The 19,290-nt window shown below is 39.7% G+C and overlaps 1 protein-coding gene across 5 annotated transcripts in view; it reads left to right on the top strand.

The window, feature by feature from the left end:
• GramD1B (GRAM domain containing 1B) overlaps window positions 1-19,290 on the top strand; it is a 557,013-nt gene that overhangs the window by 330,739 nt on the left and 206,984 nt on the right. For all 5 annotated transcript variants that reach the window (XM_067141766.2, XM_067141765.2, XM_067141764.2 and 2 more), the window contains one exon: window positions 9,956-10,059. In XM_067141766.2, the coding sequence (XP_066997867.1) occupies window positions 9,956-10,059 (104 nt within the window). The remainder of the gene's footprint in view (window positions 1-9,955; window positions 10,060-19,290) is intronic.

The following is a 19,290-nucleotide window of genomic DNA, read 5'->3' on the forward strand; positions in this document are numbered from 1 at the left end:
ACAACATATATACTAATTTCCTTTGTTCTAAAATGCAGGCATCCAATATAAATTTGGGATTATCAGATCATTATGCTGTGATTTTGCAACTAGAAACTGAGAATGTTAACAAGAATTCAACCAAAATGAAGTAAGCACAATGAACTAATTTTTTTCTCTGCAGCTGTATGTGGCAGTTTCATTCAAAGTCTTAAACTTCAGACCTGTGCTTCAATAACATTTGGTCATAGCATTCACCAAAAGTATAAAACCTTTTTAAGCATTTTTAATGCAATTTGAATTACATTTTCCAAAAAAAAAAAAAAAACTTCAGTAATTAATGGAACTTCAAAATAGGCATGGATCACGAAACGTATACAGATTTCAAGTCAAAAATGTAAATTACTATCAGATTAGCACAGCAAAGTTGTGACTTGGATTTTTGCAAATATGTTAAAAACTACAAATCAGTCTATTGAAGAGTTCTTAGGGTGGCTAAGGTAATGCACAATAGCAAAAAAGTTAGAGTCGTGCAATAAATCACGAACCGTATGGAATGTAATCAAGGGAGAAACCAACACACATGCAGTTGGAAATCAAGTTGCTGCCATAAAAAATGATAAGGGAATACAAACAGATTTGGCTAATTATATAAATGATTTCATTCTATCCCTACCATACAGACTTGAAAATCCAAATAAGTCAGATGTATTACCAGAACTCCCAACCTTTGTGCAAAACTCTATGCAATTAACTCCAGTAACAGAATTGGAATTTCTTAGAATTATACATTCTTTGAAGAATAAAACTTCCACAGGTGTAGATGAAATTCCCACAAAACTTGTTAAAAAATGTGCTCCTTATCTGGCTTATTATACAAGGAAAATAAGAAAATTAAAAAGAAAATGTAGAATAGTAAACAGGAAAATCAAAGAGGGTAGGGAAAATAGAGAAACTAGAAAAGAGCTAATGAGGGAACTGAATAGAGTAAAAAAGGAAGCAAAAGTGAATTATATGAAAGGCATACTTCAAGAGGGTAATGATCACAAAGGGAAATGGTAAAAGCTGTATTCATATATTAGGAATCATAAAGGAAAAGGAATCCAAATTCCTACAATGTTGGGAGAAGGGGGCAAACACTATTTAACAGATGCTGAGAAAGCAAATCTATTTAGTAGGGAATTCAGAGATTCGGTAGAAGATTGTCAGATGTTGAAAACTGTAGAGAGAGAGAGAGAGAGAGAGAGAGAGAGAGTTCTAGAAGATAGATCTCAGAGAATTAGAGTAGGCAAAGCTTTATCTCACCCTGTCATAATTTAAGAGGGTAATTCCTCAAGGCAGTATTATTTGACCTTTATGTTTTATATGTATATAAATGATATGAGTAAAAAAGTAGAATCAGAGATCAAGCTTTTTGCAGATGATGTTATTCTGTATAGAGTAATAAATATGTTACCAGTACAAGATTGTGAGCAACTGCAAAATGACCTTGATAATGTTGTGAGGCAATGTCATGATGACAAAGTCAGGTTGTGAGTTTTACAAATAGGAAAAGTCCTCTCAGTTTTAATTACTGTGTTCTTTATGAGGATCACTGTAAGTACCTAGGTGTTAATATAAGGAAAGATCTTCTTTGGGGTAATCACATAAATGGGATTGTAAATAAAAGGTACAGATCTCTGCACATGGTTATGAGGGTGTTTAGGGGTTGTAGTAAGGATGTAAAGAAGAGGGCATGTAAGTCTCTGGTAAGACCCCAACTAGAGTATGGTTCCAGTGTATGGGACCCTCACCAGGATTACTTGATTCGAGAACTGGAAAAAATCCAAAGAATACCAGCTCAATTTGTTCTGGGTGATTTCTGACAAAAGAATAGCCTTACAAAGATGTTGCAAAGTTTGGGCTGGAAAGACTTGGGAGAAAGAAGATGAGCTGCTCAACTAAGTGGTATGTTCAAGAATAAAAGGTGTTCAGTGATCAACCTATTCAATACTTTATTTCCACTTATAGTGGTTACATAAATACAATAACATACAGACCATTAATTAAGAGACTAGGGATACTCCCAGTACCAAGCATATACATCATGCATTCTACACGTGAAAAGAAAAATAATAATCACTTCAGAAAGAATTTTGACAATCAGAATTACCAGACGTGAACAAGAAGTAATATTTTTATCAAGCGCAAGAGTAAAACCATTGCCATGAGACATGTAGACCCTGTTAGAATCAGATTATATAATAAGCTTCCAAATAAGATTAAAGATTCAATTTCATCAGTTCATTTATCACAGCTTTAATAAATTTCCTGCTGTGTAGCTGCTTCTATAGTACAAACGAATACATGATGAAGTCCTGGTAATGATGCTATTACCTATTAACTTGTTTTGTTATTGTAGTGTTATTGTAGTTATGTACCCATTATAAGTGGAAATAAAGTATTGAATAGGTTGATCATTGAACACCTTTTATTCTTGAACTGTAAATTTTCAATACAGACCAAAAATGAGGTTTATAACATGTATTAAGTGGTGTGTAACATTAAATATTGTATTGAATAGGTGGAACATTTAAAAAAATAAAAAATTTATTGATATTTTAATATTACATGATATTCAGTATGAATCAAAAATGAGATTTAGCCTATTACTGGCAATAAGTGGTATGTTCTGTGCTGTCAGCGGAGAGATGATGTGGAATGACATTAGTAGACGAAAAGGTTTGACTGGTGTCTTTAAAAGTAGGAAAGATCAAAATATGTATATAAGGTTGGAATTCAAGAGTACAAATTGGGGCAAATATTCATTTGAGGAAGGGGAGTTAGGGATTGGAATAACTTACCAAGGAAGATGTTCAATATATTTCAAATTTCTTTGAAATCATTTAAGAAAATACTGTGAAAACAACGGATGGGAAGTATGCCACCTGGGCGACTGCCCTAAATGCAGATCAGTATTGATTGATTGATTGATTGATTCCATCGCTGTCTGGTATGCCTATAATACCTCGTCACTTCACCTGGGACCGTGTATGTACGAACTGAACATACATACTGCACCCGCTCACTTCCTGAGTCCCAGACTAGCATTAATCTCAGGGGTGATCAGTTCGAAAAAGATAAAAAAGAAATTTAATAAAGAAAATCTAATTATATAGGCGCATCAAATGAACACAGGGATGAACGGGGCATGCAAATTAAGGTAACGGGGGACGACTCATTCATGGATACACATTTTTGACTCCACAATAGGACTGGGAAGTGCCAACTTAAATTCCATGGGCATACCGGACTAACTACAATAAAAAGATATGGAAACTGTTTCCTATTGAAGTTTGAATACAATTTGTTTTAAATCAATCCACCTTTCTTACATTTGGTTCGTTGTACGTTCTCTCTCACTCTTTACCTTTCCCTTCTCCTTTTTTTTTTTTTGAACATTGTACTTACCACGGACAGCCCTCTCGGTTAGCCCGCCGTGGCGTCCACTGACTCTGCTGATTGATGAATAATAAGTCTGATATTCTAGGTTTCACCCAACGAGGCATCAAGCGCATGCCTCTCGGTGGTCCGACAAGTCACCACCAGTGAAATAACATTTGCTTGCTTCCAGCGTTATGGTGTCCTAATGATTACCGTTTGACGATCTTTGATGTTGTGGGCCGACCATCCTATCATTATCTATACTAAGATTTTCGTCCTTTTAGCCATTTGTATGAACATAATATTTATTAGCACCCAACATAAACAAATACGCCACACTCCCAAGACACATCTCACAGCCTATGGCACATCGTGGCTGGGCAAATACCTCCAATGCCGGTGATTGCTAAACTATTCCTTCCAATTTGAAGTCCATTTCCTTTTATCGGAACTCTTCAAACATTTAATTAGTAAATTAATCCTCGGTGCGTGGATTCTGCCACTAATAACACGGGAATATGCATTTTATATCATCTTAGGCCTTGAGATTCATCTATTTCATCATTACAAACAATACGGCTCAATTTATTTCCCGCCTGATATTCGTCCCTCATGACTTCCAACTCTAAATATGGGCTCAAACCACTCTGGGCTCTTAACGTATCGTGACCATTCTAATTCACGTGCCTCTATCGCTTTTAAACAAATTTTAATGGTTAAAATAAAGTCCAAACGTGAAATCAACAATTTACGTAAAATCAAACTGACTACGCGAATTAATAACGCTACATGTCATCTCCACATTGATTATTATATTTGCACTGGCTAACTCACGAAGCACTGTCATTATAATTATTATACTTTAACTTGCAAACGCACAAAATATTATTATTATTATTATTATTATTAATTTACTTTTCTTTGCCAACTCACAAACATTATTATTATTTCTTTCTCGCAAACACACCGAGCATTATTATTATTATTATATAGAACTTACGAACGCCCAAAGCAGATAGAATATTATTATTATTATTATTATTATTATTTTTTTTTTTTAATGACCTTCCGTACGCAACACAAATTTTACATACTCTGGCACTTTCATAATCTGGCTGTCTGGTAGAAAATATTCCTAACTAAAATACAAATAATCACCGCAGTGATTGAAATCAAATAAATGGGTTAGCACAAAAATGAATTTAACACTTGAAATGAACTTAAGTCAAAGTATTACAAACAGCATGCATTAATTGAAGAAATATATCCCATATTTACATTATATACAACAACAAATACTCAAATTAATTAATCTAACCCATTATTACGTTAATATAAATTAGTTCGTCCGTCTAACAAAATAATAAAAATCATGGACTCGGGAGGTGGACCATGTTAAGTAACCATAATTAATCTACATTGAGCCCCGTTTAGTCGCGATAACATCCCCAAATATTAAATTTGTGTACCCATTCCTACGTAGAATTCCATTGTCTCGTAGCGGAAGATAGGCCTCACGGCCCCATGGTGATTTACTCGTCCATCATGTCGCACAATATAAAATTAACACAGCAAAACACTTCTGTGCAATTACCCATGATTAACACCTTATTAAATAATTTACACTATTTTATACAAGAATACTGATTTAAAAAACACTTATAGGTGCGTCTAGACCCCTGACACTCGCACAATATATTCTTCGTATCAGCCCGAAACACACGTCGTGACACATTACGACGAAGTGTTGTTCATTTGAACCGGCGCGGATCGCGTCTTCAACCGGCACTTCCTGGTTTATTTCTAAGCCGTCTTGATAATCGCCTACCTCCTATAGTTCCCTGCTTGGATAGTTATTCACCGTCTATCTTGAGCTATTTACTTCAGGCTCCGCACACTGCCTTCCAAAGGTACTATCGGCGTTCCGTTAGTTATTTATTATTTAATCGCGTGACATTTATTAAATTCAACATACAGTTGTACTGATTATTTACACTCGGCTCTATGGATAATCTCACTGTTCGTCTTCATTCTCATAACAACTCACGCACTTTCAGCTCTAACTGACTTCGAATGCGTCCCGAGGTACTGACTTACAGAGTCAACGTGTCAGAGTCTCAACTACTTCATACGACTGACACGAGTGGTGACCGATAACAACTGGTGACTGGTAAGAACTGGTTGATGTGAGGTCCCACTACTGGTTATTTATGGACGACATGGTTTCCCGCCGGGGTCATCCGTGGTCATCTCCTAGGGAGGGGGGGTTGGTTATCCTAAATTGGCATATGCAGGTGGATTTTGATCCCTTGCTTTATCCTACTTAATAAACTGGCGATACACATTCATGTGTCGTATTCTGAACTCATATCGTTCGGTGATCATGGAAATATCACTTAATTCCTGTCCTCCACCTTTCGCGCGCTAACTCGGCGTCCCTGATGGCGTGCTCATCTTGACCAATGGCGAGATAGCGTGGGTCATTTCCACGAATTCATTACTTTAATTTATTACGATTACAATTAATCAACATGGGAATGATATCCCAAAAATCCCCTCTATTCAATTATGTGGTTGGAATAGTTTAATTATTGTTATCGGAGAAGCTAACTGGAGTTCACTCTGAGTTTTTCTTATGTTGGTTTATCTGCGGGCCTATGATAAATTTTTCCATTGGTCAACACCGCATTGGTTAGTTTAAAATCTCTTCCTTGCAACTTGACAACACAAAATGCCTCGAGGCAGTGGAAAATACTGGTACGTCATATTCTCGGTATTGGTGCTGCACCTGCTCGCCCTTGTTCCGAAATACATACTCTTTCACTTCCTTGTAGTCATTATTTCTGTTGTTGTGAGCTCTAGATTTAATCCTCTTAGCTTCTGACCAAGAAACATTCTCCCCATAATGACAAGCTTAACTGTGGCGACAGACAGTCGCGATATGTCTAGCTTATGTTGAAATCCTTCCGTCCACACAAAACTGACACTGTATTCAATTTAATATTCCTATATATCTGTATTTATCATATAGAAATCAAATCATGAAAGCTAGGGCCTATCTCATCCGGGTACAATACAACATGTTTTAAAGCCATTCAACTTTTTTTCCATCAGTTAAGGTTTTCTTGTTTACAACTTCTTTCTTTAGGAGTGCTGTGTTGAAAATGTTTTTACCTGGCATTTTGGCTCCTCCTTGTTGGTATTTGCAATCATTTCAACCCAGTGATCAGATGTACAGTATATGTCTCTGGGTGAAATCAGTGAACTTTCTCTATTACAGTGAAGTCTTGGTCAAAACTGGTTTCCTCACCTTTGTCAGCAATATTAGTGGCTACTGAATCAAGGACATACACTGGATTTCTAACGCTGTCAGTTTTGTCAGAAACTTGTGCTTGTTCATGTAGTAAATCCTTGATTGTGGCTTAGCATAGTTTTCTGTAGTAGATTATAGGCTTAGTCATCTCTGGCTTGAAGTGAAGTAATATGCTGATATGTTTTTTTTTTTTTTTTTAAACCATTGGCTTTACGTTGCACCGACACAGGTAGGTCTTATTGTGACGATGGGATAGGAAAGGGCAAGGAGTGGGAAGGAAGCGACTGTGGCCTTAATTACGGTACAGCCCCAGCATTTGCATGGTGTGAAAATGGGAAACCACGGAAAACCATCTTCAGAGCTGCCAACAGTGGGATTTGAACTCACTATCTCCCGAATGAAAGCTCACATGATATGAATAACACTGACTGTTTTATTGGACTAATTTAATATGGAGCAATGACCTAGACGTTAGACCCCTTTAAACAACAAACATCAATTTATTATAGGATGACCCAAAATTATAATAACTATTTAAGTCTTTATATAAACTTCCAGTCTTTTCTGTGACTTGGAAATCATACGTACCATAAAACCTATTTCTGAATTTGTACTCTAATACCAGTCAGTACCCACACACACACACACACATTACTTATTCTTGACAACACAAGACAACTCTTCTGTAAATAGCCACTAATTAGTGAAGTCCTTTGTGCTCACAGTAGGTCTCCGGCTGATGGGATTTATCTGGATCGGGTATCCTAATCTTGATTGACAAATCTCATATTTTCACTTTGCTTGCACCACTGGTCACTGCAACCAGCAGTTTCCTATAGTTAGGAACGTTTAGGTGTCACCTTCCAGAACATCCGTGGATACACCAAATGAAAAGCACAATAGAGGCAGAGGCTGTTATAAGCTCTCAAACCAGCTGGAAGCTCACCAACCTGACTCGCTCATCCCTTTCAAAAAATCTGAAGGGGGCTGCCAGGAGCATGCAACAATACTCCTTTTGTTTCTTCCAGAGAACTGCACTGAAACACTGCACAGTACAAAAATGTGATAGTCATGTCAGACACAAAATAAGTCTTCATACTGATAGTTGATTGGAATGACTAACCATTGTTTCATGTTTATTTTGGTTAGTCGCCTCTGGTTTGATACCCATCATATAGCCCAGATACAGTATTACAGTGCAGTTTAATGTTGGGTATTTACTATAGAACTGTAATTGCCAGGGGCTGGACTTTAGAGAACATAGAGATAACATCCTAAACCATACTTAACTCCACACAAACCTGGATAACGCTATATGAGGTGTTTCAGTATCTTGCACTACAGATTTGTGAATACTGGAATTCATCATGCTCATTTTGTGATTAGACTGACCAAATGCACTAGAAATCATGTGCATACAGCCACCTTCGGTGAGTAGGAAGGTATGCATATTATTTTGACATTAGTCCATATCTAGTGAAGTGTCCTCTTGTATACATATTAGAATTAAATATATTTTCTGGTTAAGCCAGCACCTCTTGGTCCCCTTGTTTGGAAGACCACCCTGTGTGTTTGGCACTTGTTTGAGAGAAGTAAATGAACAAAAGACAGTAAGCTTGAGCCATACATTACTGTGCTGTGCAATTATATCTACTGCTCTGACCTATGAGCTTTGTAGTACATATTTCTTATTTGTGAGAAAGTTTCTTTTGAATAAATTGGACTAATATACGTGCCCATGGATTGAACTAACATATGATTGCTGCTTATTCCAAAGCAATTCTTACTTATGGTCATTCCAAAAAACTATCCTCATTTCTATAATGAGGACAATGTTATCCTCTGCCCGTTATTTCTTGATTAAATGCAGTATTTTTTCATCTGCATTTTGGCACAGGACAAAACAAAATGTAGCTTCCAGCAGTGTCTCAGTCTCATTTATGGCTGTAACGGTATGGAGGCTACTGAGACATGGGTGGTGCCTAGCAGTGACGTTCAGAGCACAATTACTGTGTCTTAGTATTATGAAAAGTGTTGCTCATAAGGTCAGTTGTGCTGCAGTAGTACTTTTTGACCCAGTGAGAAAAGCAGTCACCACATAATCTTCAGGTGCTATTTGAGGACCCAGGCAGACTATTATGACCAGAATAATTTTACAGAAAGTATATAAATGGTGATTTAAAAGCCTCTACCTTCCACCATATTCCTGGTTCTGACATTCTTCTTTTTTCTTTCTCTCCTTTTTAATTTAATTTATGCATCTGAACAACTACTTGTTTTATTATTTACTTTTCAGCTGTATTTGTTGCTAAACTTACCTAAATGACATGATAGTCCTCTGAGCTTCTTCAGACCGTGTGGCAGCATTTTTAATTAGTCTTCCAAGTTGAGAATAGTCTCATGTTGAGTCAGGTTTTACAAGTGAACTATGTGATTATATAACTAAAGGAAAGTAAATTAGTTTGTAATTGAATGTGTCAAGTGATATACTGACTTAGTAACGTATTGGTTGGCGTTTTTCTACCTGGCATTAGCACCTGCTCTGTTGACATACATGATTGCATAAAATATATATTTAGGGAACTAGTAAAGGAGTAATAGCATGGGATAGTCATCCTTAGTTTTTTGAACTCTTGTTTTCTTTATGTTGTTTGATTTATTTTAAGGGCTTAGGACATGATTGATCATCAGCTCCATGAACTTGTGTAGGTGCAAATGGTCTGTTAACCTGTGTTATTGTAGGATCTGCGGTAATATGTATCTTTAATTGTTTTGTTTTAGGACTGGAATAGATGTACATAAAACTTTGAAATAAAGCACTATGTCGGTATTAGTCAGAAGTGAGTGTTGCGTAAACCTGGGAATGAACCTCATTTAGCATAGAATAACTTAGGATTCTCAAATACTGAATCTTCCCAGTTCTGTTGTGGAGTCTCTGGATTATGAACTTACTTTTTAAGAAACCTCCATTACTACTTCTTCTGGTTCTTATGTGGACTCTATTGTTCGTACATTGTATTAAAATTAATTTAATAATTTTGCTATTTATTTTCATCATGTGTTGATTTTATTTATTGGATAATCTATGTTGTTTCATAGTAAATGTGAAAATATGATTTCTAATGAATCTGTAATTTTGTCCAATATAATTTTAAGATTGGTCTCTTAAGGAAATGTTGATTATTCAAATCTGTGACCAGTTTTATGATGTCCAGGTAATATATTCATTTTCCATTTCAGATTATTCGTGTGCCCTGCAAAAGGACATTTTGGTTCATGGAAGGCTTTATGTATCCCAGAATTATCTCTGCTTTTATGCAAATATTTTTCGATGGGAAACATTGGTAAGTTAATTTGAAATTTCCATCTGGAAAAATAGTAATAGCCCTATAAGTTATTATACAGGGTCTTTTTTATGGCCTGCTCCGTGTGTCAGGAGAACACGCACGGAAGGCGATAGCGCGGCCAGGTGACTCATTTGCCGAGAGATATATTGCTTCATGACGGGCTAAGATGATCTAATGCAGTACGGTAGTGATAACCATTGCTTCACATACAGCAATAGTTCAGTTCATCTGTGGCATTGATAGCGTGTTCAATGTGTTTGCTTTAAAATAGCGTAGTTTCTGTAGGAATACTAATCGTGTGTTTAACGAGTGATGTATACAGTAGAACAGCGTGTATTCATTGTGTTGTGCTATGCGAAGCATTCTTCTTATACAGAATGCCGGTTTCGATTCATTCACAAATTTCCTGGAATCCTCCCTTCCCATAGGAGTACGGTACGTAGATTAGGAAGGAAGTTCCGCACCACCGGGTCCATTCTTAACAAGAAATCACGTTGGAGATGAACTGTTTTAACAGAGGAAAAGCTTGACGAAATAGGAGCTGTCTTAGAAAGAACTCCAACAAAATCCCTGTCGCGTCTTGCTGTACAAGCTAATGTGTCATTATCTTCTGCCCACAAAGCAACAAAACTGTTAAAAGCAAAACCGTACAAACCCACCCCTGGCCAATATTTAAGAGGACCTGACAGTTTCACTAGGGTTCGGTATTGTAACTGGTTGCTTCAGTCAGTTCACGATTGGTATGTTGACCCAGAACTTTTATTTTATAGTGATGAAGCATGGCTACACTTAAGTGGCTATGTAAATAGTCAAAACAATTGCTACTGGTGTGCAGAAAATCCCCACCAGCTGCATGTCTGTCCACTTCATGATGTAAAAATAGGAGTTTGGTGTGCAATAAGTGCTTGCAGAATTATAGGGCCTATATTTTTCCGCGAAACAATAAATGCTGATCGATATATAGACCCCTTTCTCAGACCATTCTTTCAAGAGCTGACAGAAGAAGAAAGGAGTAATGGTTACTTTATGCAAGATAATGCGACGGCACACACTGCTAATCAGTCTATGAAGGTAATACAGGAAGTTTTTGAAGATCGTGTGGTTAATTATCCCCCTAGATCTCCTGATTTAAATCCCTGTGATTATTACCTGTGGGGGATGCTGAAGGGAAAAGTGTATGTGAACAATCCTCACACAAGAGAAGAACTATAAGAGAACATTACACAAGTTATTTCGAACAACACACAAGCTGAGATTTGTCGAGTGTCTGAAAACCTATTTACGAGGTGTCGGGCATGTTTGACAGCTGAGGGACAACATTTTGAACATCAAATGTAATGCCAGGTATGTTTTAGACTAATAGTTTCAGTAGAAATGGATTTCTATAAGTGTGAATTGCTGTGAGTAGTGGTGAGGAAAAGCGCGCATTATACCGGCTAGCGACCGAGTGTCATTGCGCCAGCCATGCCGTGCTCTGAGTGGTGCTGCCGAGCATGCTAAAGAAAAGACCCTGTATCATTTCATTGTATAATGTGTATAAATTATTCTGGACCTCATTTTCTTCACTAATTTTCTTAATGTTGGTGAATTTTTCATCTGAGTAGTAGTAGTAGTAGTAGTAGTAGCAGTTCCCTTGCTGTTTCTGGGTGAATGGATCATGCAGTAGCGGCCTGACCCATCTAGCTTGCCCAGTGATGTCTTCGTCTCAGCTAGTCTGCGATAAGCTTCCATGCAAAGCTTACAAAGCAATCATTTATCAATTTTAGTGTGTTTCATGGCTTCTAAATTAAGTGTTCAACAGTGTATTTTCGTGTGCTGTAGATTTTGAAAGCACTGATCAGACTTGGAGAGTGAGTAGAGAATTTCATGAACAGTTTCCTGGAGGACGACTGCCAATGCGTTACGGTATTAAGAAAATAATGAATAAATTCAAAACTGTAGGTTCAGTGCAAAAAAAAAAAAAAGTTAAACAACCAACTGTCCTAACTGATGAAAAAATTCAGGATATATGTGAAAATCGTTAAGGAAACTGGCCCAGTAAACAAGGTTTCATATTCTTTTGCATGGCAGATGGCAAGGGAACTGAAATATAAGCCTAACAATATCACAGAATTGCAAAGTATAACTCCAAGAGATCCAGCCACATGAAAACATTATTGCCATTGATTTCTTCAGTCTGTCAACACTGGTGAATTTAATCCTGAATTCGTGCTGTAGTCTGATGAGCCATGGTTTAATTTGCATGGACATGTAAGTTTGCAAAATAAACAGAATTGATCACATGAGAATCCAAGAATAATTCATGAAACTCCATTTCATGACCTTGATATGTGAGTGTGGCGCAGTATTCATGTTAAGAAATTGTAGGGTCAATTTCCTTCAACTACATAATTAATTCTGACTTACACATAGAATTGATACTGAACAAGTTTTTTCGTCAACTGGCGTAACATGAAATGTTGCTTGGATATTTCCAGCATGACAGATTAGTGCAAGTTTATGGCCAGTTTGCTCTCCTGATTTAATGGGTTGCGACTTCTATTCATGTGATAGTTTAAAAATAGAAATGGCCGGGCTGAGTGGCTCAGCCGGTTAAGGCGCTGGCCTTTTAACCCCCCAACGTGGCAGGTTCGATACCGGTTCAGTCCGGTGGTATTTGAAGGTGCTCAAATACGACAGCCCCGTGTTGGTAGATTTACTGGCACGTAAAAGAACTCCTGCGGGACTAAATTCTGGCACCTCGGCGTCTCCGAAGACCATAAAAAGTAGTTAGTGGGACATAAATCAAATAACATTATTATTATTAAAAATAGAATTGAAAAATACAATTCGCACTGAAATTTTGAAAGATTCATGAGGCTGAACTGCGGAGAGCAAACCAGATCATCACACACCACAACGGTTGTCTACAGGTTGAAGAAGAGCATTTTCAACTCTTACTATAATGGGGAAAGTTTTATTTCTTTTCTGTCTTAAAAAAAAAAAAAAAAAAAAAATCTGATTATCCATTCTTCAGAGTTGATGGATTTTCTACGGGCATACGCGGTGTACAGGAACAGTGTGACAGCGATCACGCTCTCGTTTACCAGCAGGCCACGTGCAGGACAAACACTTCAATCATGTTATGTCTTTTACATATTAGTCATTTTGGGATCTCCCCAGTGTGTGACCATGGGGGTATTCTAACACCCTGATCTTAATCAGTCTTACCATAAACCCACCGGGAGTAAAACATTTTCCTATATCTTTTAAAATGCTTTAATTGCAGTATAGTTAATATTGTGAGATCTTTTTTCTCTTTGTTTTATCAGTGAACATACATGCACATAAAGTTTATGTAATATAAATATATGCATGAAAGAAATACCAAATGTAAATGTACAACTCAGTCCTTAAATTCTGTCTCGAGTTGTACTCTAGTTTTTTTTTTTAAATCCAAGAAAACGTCTCTCTGATGATATACTGTTCAGAGTCAGACATAGCATTGAATAGTACACTGATGAACAATTAAATTTAAAATATCTGGATGCGTGTAATGCCATTTTTTGCTCTGATGACGGTGGCGACACTACACGACATAGAGTCCATTGACACCAGAAGCATTAGGGAACCACGTTGACTCCTGTGGGTTGGAGACGCAGATGAAGAATACACCCACAGTACCCCCTGCCTGTCGTTAGAGGCGACTAAAAGGGGTGACCTAGGCACGGACACGGATTGTGGTTTGGTACAATATGTTGGACCGCCTATGGATGGGAGGGGCTGAATACATCCACAGGTAATCCCTGCCTGTCGTAGAAGGTGATTAAAAGGGTCATGTGGCCATCAGTCCCCTCTTTATTTTGTTTTATTTTTTTGAGGGTTGTAGACCGGTTCAAAATTCTTGATGTGCTTGCAGCTCAGAGATGGGGCTCTTACATGTGCGATTACGCCCGAAAGCCCGACGGTATTCCCAAAACTCGCGTCGGGTGGGAACGCCATGCAACTGCCCAGTAGTATCCGCCTGACAACACAGGTCCCCGCACAGCCGAATGCCAGAAGGACATACTATTAATTGATTTTTATTTTTTTCCTCCATATTTATTACTCTGTACACGCTATGGGCTACGTCCTATAGGGGGTGATTGGAGGAAGGGAGTCTTAGTGCTCATTGCCTCAGTTATCCTGTATTAGACATCGTCCAACTGTGGACCCTGGGCAATACCTTCTATGACCAGGTGGGTATTGCCTTGGCTGCTGGTTCGGCTACAGAGGCCCCTGATCGGAGTGGGTGGCATTTGGGAAGGTTGATTTCGGTCATGGCTTCAAAACGTCTTCAGCCTGCCCAAGGTGATCCTCCACCGAAGTCTTTAACTTTTGATTCCTTGAGGGGTTCAACCCCCTGGGAGCATGCACAGTGTGAAGGAATGGGATCCAGCATTCCTAGGTTTCTGGTTGCTACCAGAACTGATGTGAGTGACTTCAGGCTTGTCAAGTCTATTTAAGGTGTCTACGGCAAACTGGGAGACCAGAAAATATGCGCAACGGTAGTTTGTTGCTAAAGACGCGCACTGCCATGCAAGCTGATAGGTTGTTGAAGTGTGACCACTTTGGCGATATTCCCGTCAAAGTGGAGGAGCACAAAACCTTGAATGTGGTTCATGGAGTTATCTTCCAGCGCGATCTCATCTTGAACACTGACGATGAGTTGATGGAAGACTTGATGCACCGTGGCGAGACACACATCTGGCGCATTACGTGCAAAGTCAACAGCAAAGATGTTGCCACAGGTGCGTTCATTGTCTCCTTCAAATTGTCAGTGTTACCAGAAAAAGTCAAGGTAACAACCTATCGGTGCGATGCAAGGCCATACATTCTGCCTCCCATGCGCTGCTATCAATGTCAGAGGTTCGGGCATATGGTATATCGTTGCTCGAATCCGTCTGTGTGTGGTACATGTTGAAGAGGAGTTCACTGCATGGAAGAGTGCACAACTCCTTACAGGTGCACTAATTGCCCTGGTCTTCATTCTCCCCAAGATCGGAACTGTCCGGTATATCTCGGTGAGAAGAAGATCCAGGAGATCGAGACCCTGGATGGTCTTTCCTACCAGGAAGCACTTAATAGGTTAAATTCAATGAATGCACCTACCAAGACATTAGACTACAGTAAGGTAACACAGAAACTTCCAGGTTCGTCGTTTACATCTATACCTGTTACGATTGCTGCGCCCAAGGCGGCTGATGCTCCTGTGAGCAAAGCCTTAAAGGGTAAAAGCTCGAAGGTGGAGACTACCCCACTTTCGACCACGAAGAAGTCTGTGCCGGCTGGGAGTCCTAAGCCGGCATGACAGTGGGGAGGAAGGCCAAGTCTCCCTTCTACTATAAGAGGTCGGCAAAAGCTGTGCTCACGCCGGCGGAGGCGGCATCATTGACTAGGGCTGGGAAAATATCTCCCAGCCTGTCTAAACAAGAAAAGAAGGCAGAGAAGAGGAGCGCGCTTACCAGGCACTCCCGCACTTCTCCTGCGAAGGGGAGATCATCCCCTTCATCTGGAGGGTATGAATAAGCGCCAGCAGGTACACCTTCTCCTAAACCTGAGCGCTCCCCTCTTAGGAGGAAATCCTGCCCCCAAAATATGTCAAAGTTCTCAGCGTCAGTCCCCTTGTCTGTTGATGGGATGGATGTCGAGCTTTCATCTTCATCTACGGATGTAGATGTTGATGTTAGTGTTTAGATTTTAAAGCATTTTGCTGCTTATAACCTAACACTCTTCCTTTTTAAACCACACTATGGCACTTTTACAGTGGAATTGTAACGGTTATGATAGGCATCCTGCTGAGCTTCGCCAGTTGATTGGCGAGTATGCGGAGAGTATACGAGGACGGTTTGAAAAGTTCTCGGAATAACCGCTAGATGTCAGTGCTAGAGCAACGACGTTCCCGCACAATAATTGCACATCCTTTGTGAGTGAACACGTGGCGCGTCAGTGCTCTAGCTGCAGGAGTGTGGTAGTGACGACTCTTTGTTGTTGTTCCCGCGTAGTGATTTGTGACAGTGGAAAAAACTGAGATTCGAGCAGTGATTAAATACTTCGTAAAGAAAGGTATGAAAGCAAAGGAAATTCATGCCGACTTTCAGAACACACTGGGGGACTGTGCTTCCTCATTTTCAACTGTTGCCAAGTGGATCAGCGAGTTTAAATTTGGTCGGGAGAGCTTGGATGATGATCCGCATAGTGGACGGCCAAAAAGTGTTACGACCTCGGAATTTATCGCAAAAGTGCATAAAATGGTCATGGAGGATCGTCGACTGAAAGTGCGGGAGATTGCTGAAGCTGTAGGGATGTCTTCTGAACGGGTATATTATATTTTAATCGAAGAATTGGGTATGAAAAAATTATCCACAAGATGGGTGCCGCGGCTCTTGACATTGGACATTAAACGCACCAGATTGGAAATGTCCGAACAAAGTCTGGCCCGTTTTCAGTGCAGCTAACAAGATTTTTTGCGCCGGTTTGTGACTACAGAAGAAACTTGGGTCCACTACTGTACCTCAGAGACAAAACAGCAGTCAAAGCAGTGGAAACATGCTGATACACCACCACCAAAGAAAGCAAAGGCAGTGCGTTCGGCCAGAAAAGTCATGGCCTCAGTTTTCTGGGATGCAAAAGGCATTCTGCTGATAGATTGTCTTCCTACTGGCCAAACAATTATGGGGCAATACTATGCAAACCTCCTAGACCAACTACAGGAAAAGATACGCAAAACAAGGCCGGGTTTGGCAAGGAAAAAGGTCATCTTTCATCAGGACAACGCTCCGCCGCACACAAGTGTTATTGCCATGGCAAAACTTCATGAACTGGGGTACGAATTGTTGCCACATCCACCTTATTCACCTGATTTGGCACCATCAGACTTTCATCTATTCCCCAAGCTGAAAATTTTCCTCGGTGGATGGAGATTTTCTACAAGGGAAGAACTGACAGCCGAATTGGAGAGGTGTCTTGCAGGACTGGAGGAATCTCATTTTTGAGATGGGATCAAGGCATTGGAACATCGCTGGACCAAATGCATTAGTCTACAGGGAGACTATGATGAAAAATAAAAGCATTTCCACCGAGGTAAGATACTTAATTGTAGTACATTCCGAGATTTTTTCAAACCACCTACGTAGTTTGCATTCAGGAGGAAACTAATTTCAGACCAGATCACCATGCGGTCTTGAGAAATTTTCAGTTATACTCGGCAGAACAACTTTATGCTAACCGGGCTTCTGGTGGCGTTGATATTTTTCATCCTTCTGATACCTAGAGCGAAGAAGTTCCACTATGAACCCCGCTAGAAGCAGTTGCAGTACAGGTACAGCTTGTCATAACAACAGTATGTAATGTTTACTTTGCATCAGGCCAGCCTCTTAATATAACTGATGTAACTGATCTTATAGATCAGCTTCCACCTCCATTCCTCTTATTGGGTGATATTAATGCCCATTTCCCTATATGGGGCTCTGAAATGCCTTGGCCAAGGGGAAGGGAGTTGGAAGAGTTACTAAGAGAGCTTAAAACACATGTTATTCTTGCTGTTGCCGAGGAGTCCATTCCAGCCTTTTCCGGGACTCCTCGCCAAGAACTTGCTCCTTGGTGGAACGAAGAAATTGCAGCAGCTATAAAAGAACGACATCATGCTCATAAACGCTATCGTAGGCAGCCTACTGTGGCCAATTTGGTAACATTTAAAAAACTCCACGCTAAGGCGGGAATCATTATTTGACAGAGTTAGAAAGCTTCATGGGAGAGAGATGTGTTGTCCATGACGTCACATACATCGTCATCTCAAGTGTGGACTAAACTTCGACGTATTTCGGGTATACAAGGATCATCTTTAATACCTGGAATTTCCATTGCAGGCAGTATTGTCACTGATTCACCCTCTGTTGCTAATCATCTAGCCAGTCATTTTGTGGATGTGTCTGGTTCCAGGAATTACTATCGTGATTTCCTAGCTCTGAAGCGGGAGGCAGAACGTCATCACCTCAGTTTTGCTACTCAAGCTTCAGAGTACTATAATGTGCCCTTTATGGAGTGGAAACTCTGGAGCGCCTTGGCACTTTGCTAAGACATGGCTCCCGGACCAGATAATGTCCATAACCAGATGTTGAAACACCTTAGTGATGATAGTCTCTTATATCTCCTTTGTGTGTTCAACCGAATCTGGGTAGAGGGTGAGTTTCCGTCAGAGTGGCGAGAGGGGAATAGTAATTCCTGTCCTCAAGCCTGACAAAAACCCTAAGTATGCAAGAAGTTACGTATCTATTTGTCTTACTATCTGTTCGTGTAAGCTATTTGAGAGGATGGTGAATCGACGACTTGTGTGGTGCCTGGAGAAAAGAGGACATTAGTCCAAATACCAATGTGGTTTTCGAGCTGGTCGCTCGGCCACTGACAACTTGGTACGCCTGGAGAGTTCTATCCAGGACGCTTTTCTCCAAAAACAGAATTTGGTGCCTGTTTTCACTGACTTAGGAAAGGCCTATGACACTACATGGTGATATGGCATCTTTTCAGTCCTACATCAATGGAATTTCCGAGGTTAATTGCCGGTTTTTATTGCAAATTTTTGTCCCTCTGTCTATTCCGTGTCCGAGTAGGGAGGGCATATTCACAATACCACATTCAGTAAAATGGTATCCCACAGGGATCGGTTCCTAGTGTCACTCTGTTCGCGATTGCTATAAACTGTATTCAGATCAAAAATTAGATGTATGGCTTTTCAGGCGTTTGCTCTATTAACCAGCGTTTCGTCTTAGGTCTGACACTAGACTCATCAGAGTGGGTTGTGTCAGACCCTACCCACTGACGCTGGGGTGTATGCAGGTGAACTTATCAGAAGCCTATTTAAGAGGCATAGTCTAATAACTGCATACGGGAGATAAAACTCCACAATGGAATTAATGCCCGCCTAGCAATTATAAACTGTATTGTCGATGCTGCTGGTTCAGCAGTAATACCATCGCTGTATGTAGATGATTTTGCTCTGCATTATACCTGTAGCTCACAAAATATGGCCATCGCCAAACGACAATTACAGCAAGCAATTAGGAGATTGGAAGAGTGGACCTTAGAATGTGGCTTTCGGTTTCCAAACGCAAAGACCTCTGTTGTACACTTTTGTCGGAAGCGCACTCCTCACTCCCATCGTGAGCTTTTAGAGAATGTTGCTCTTCCTGTAGTTGACAGTTACCAATTTCT

The sequence above is a fragment of the Anabrus simplex genome, chromosome 2 (assembly GCF_040414725.1).
Source record: "Anabrus simplex isolate iqAnaSimp1 chromosome 2, ASM4041472v1, whole genome shotgun sequence".
NCBI classification, from domain to species: domain Eukaryota; kingdom Metazoa; phylum Arthropoda; class Insecta; order Orthoptera; family Tettigoniidae; genus Anabrus; species Anabrus simplex.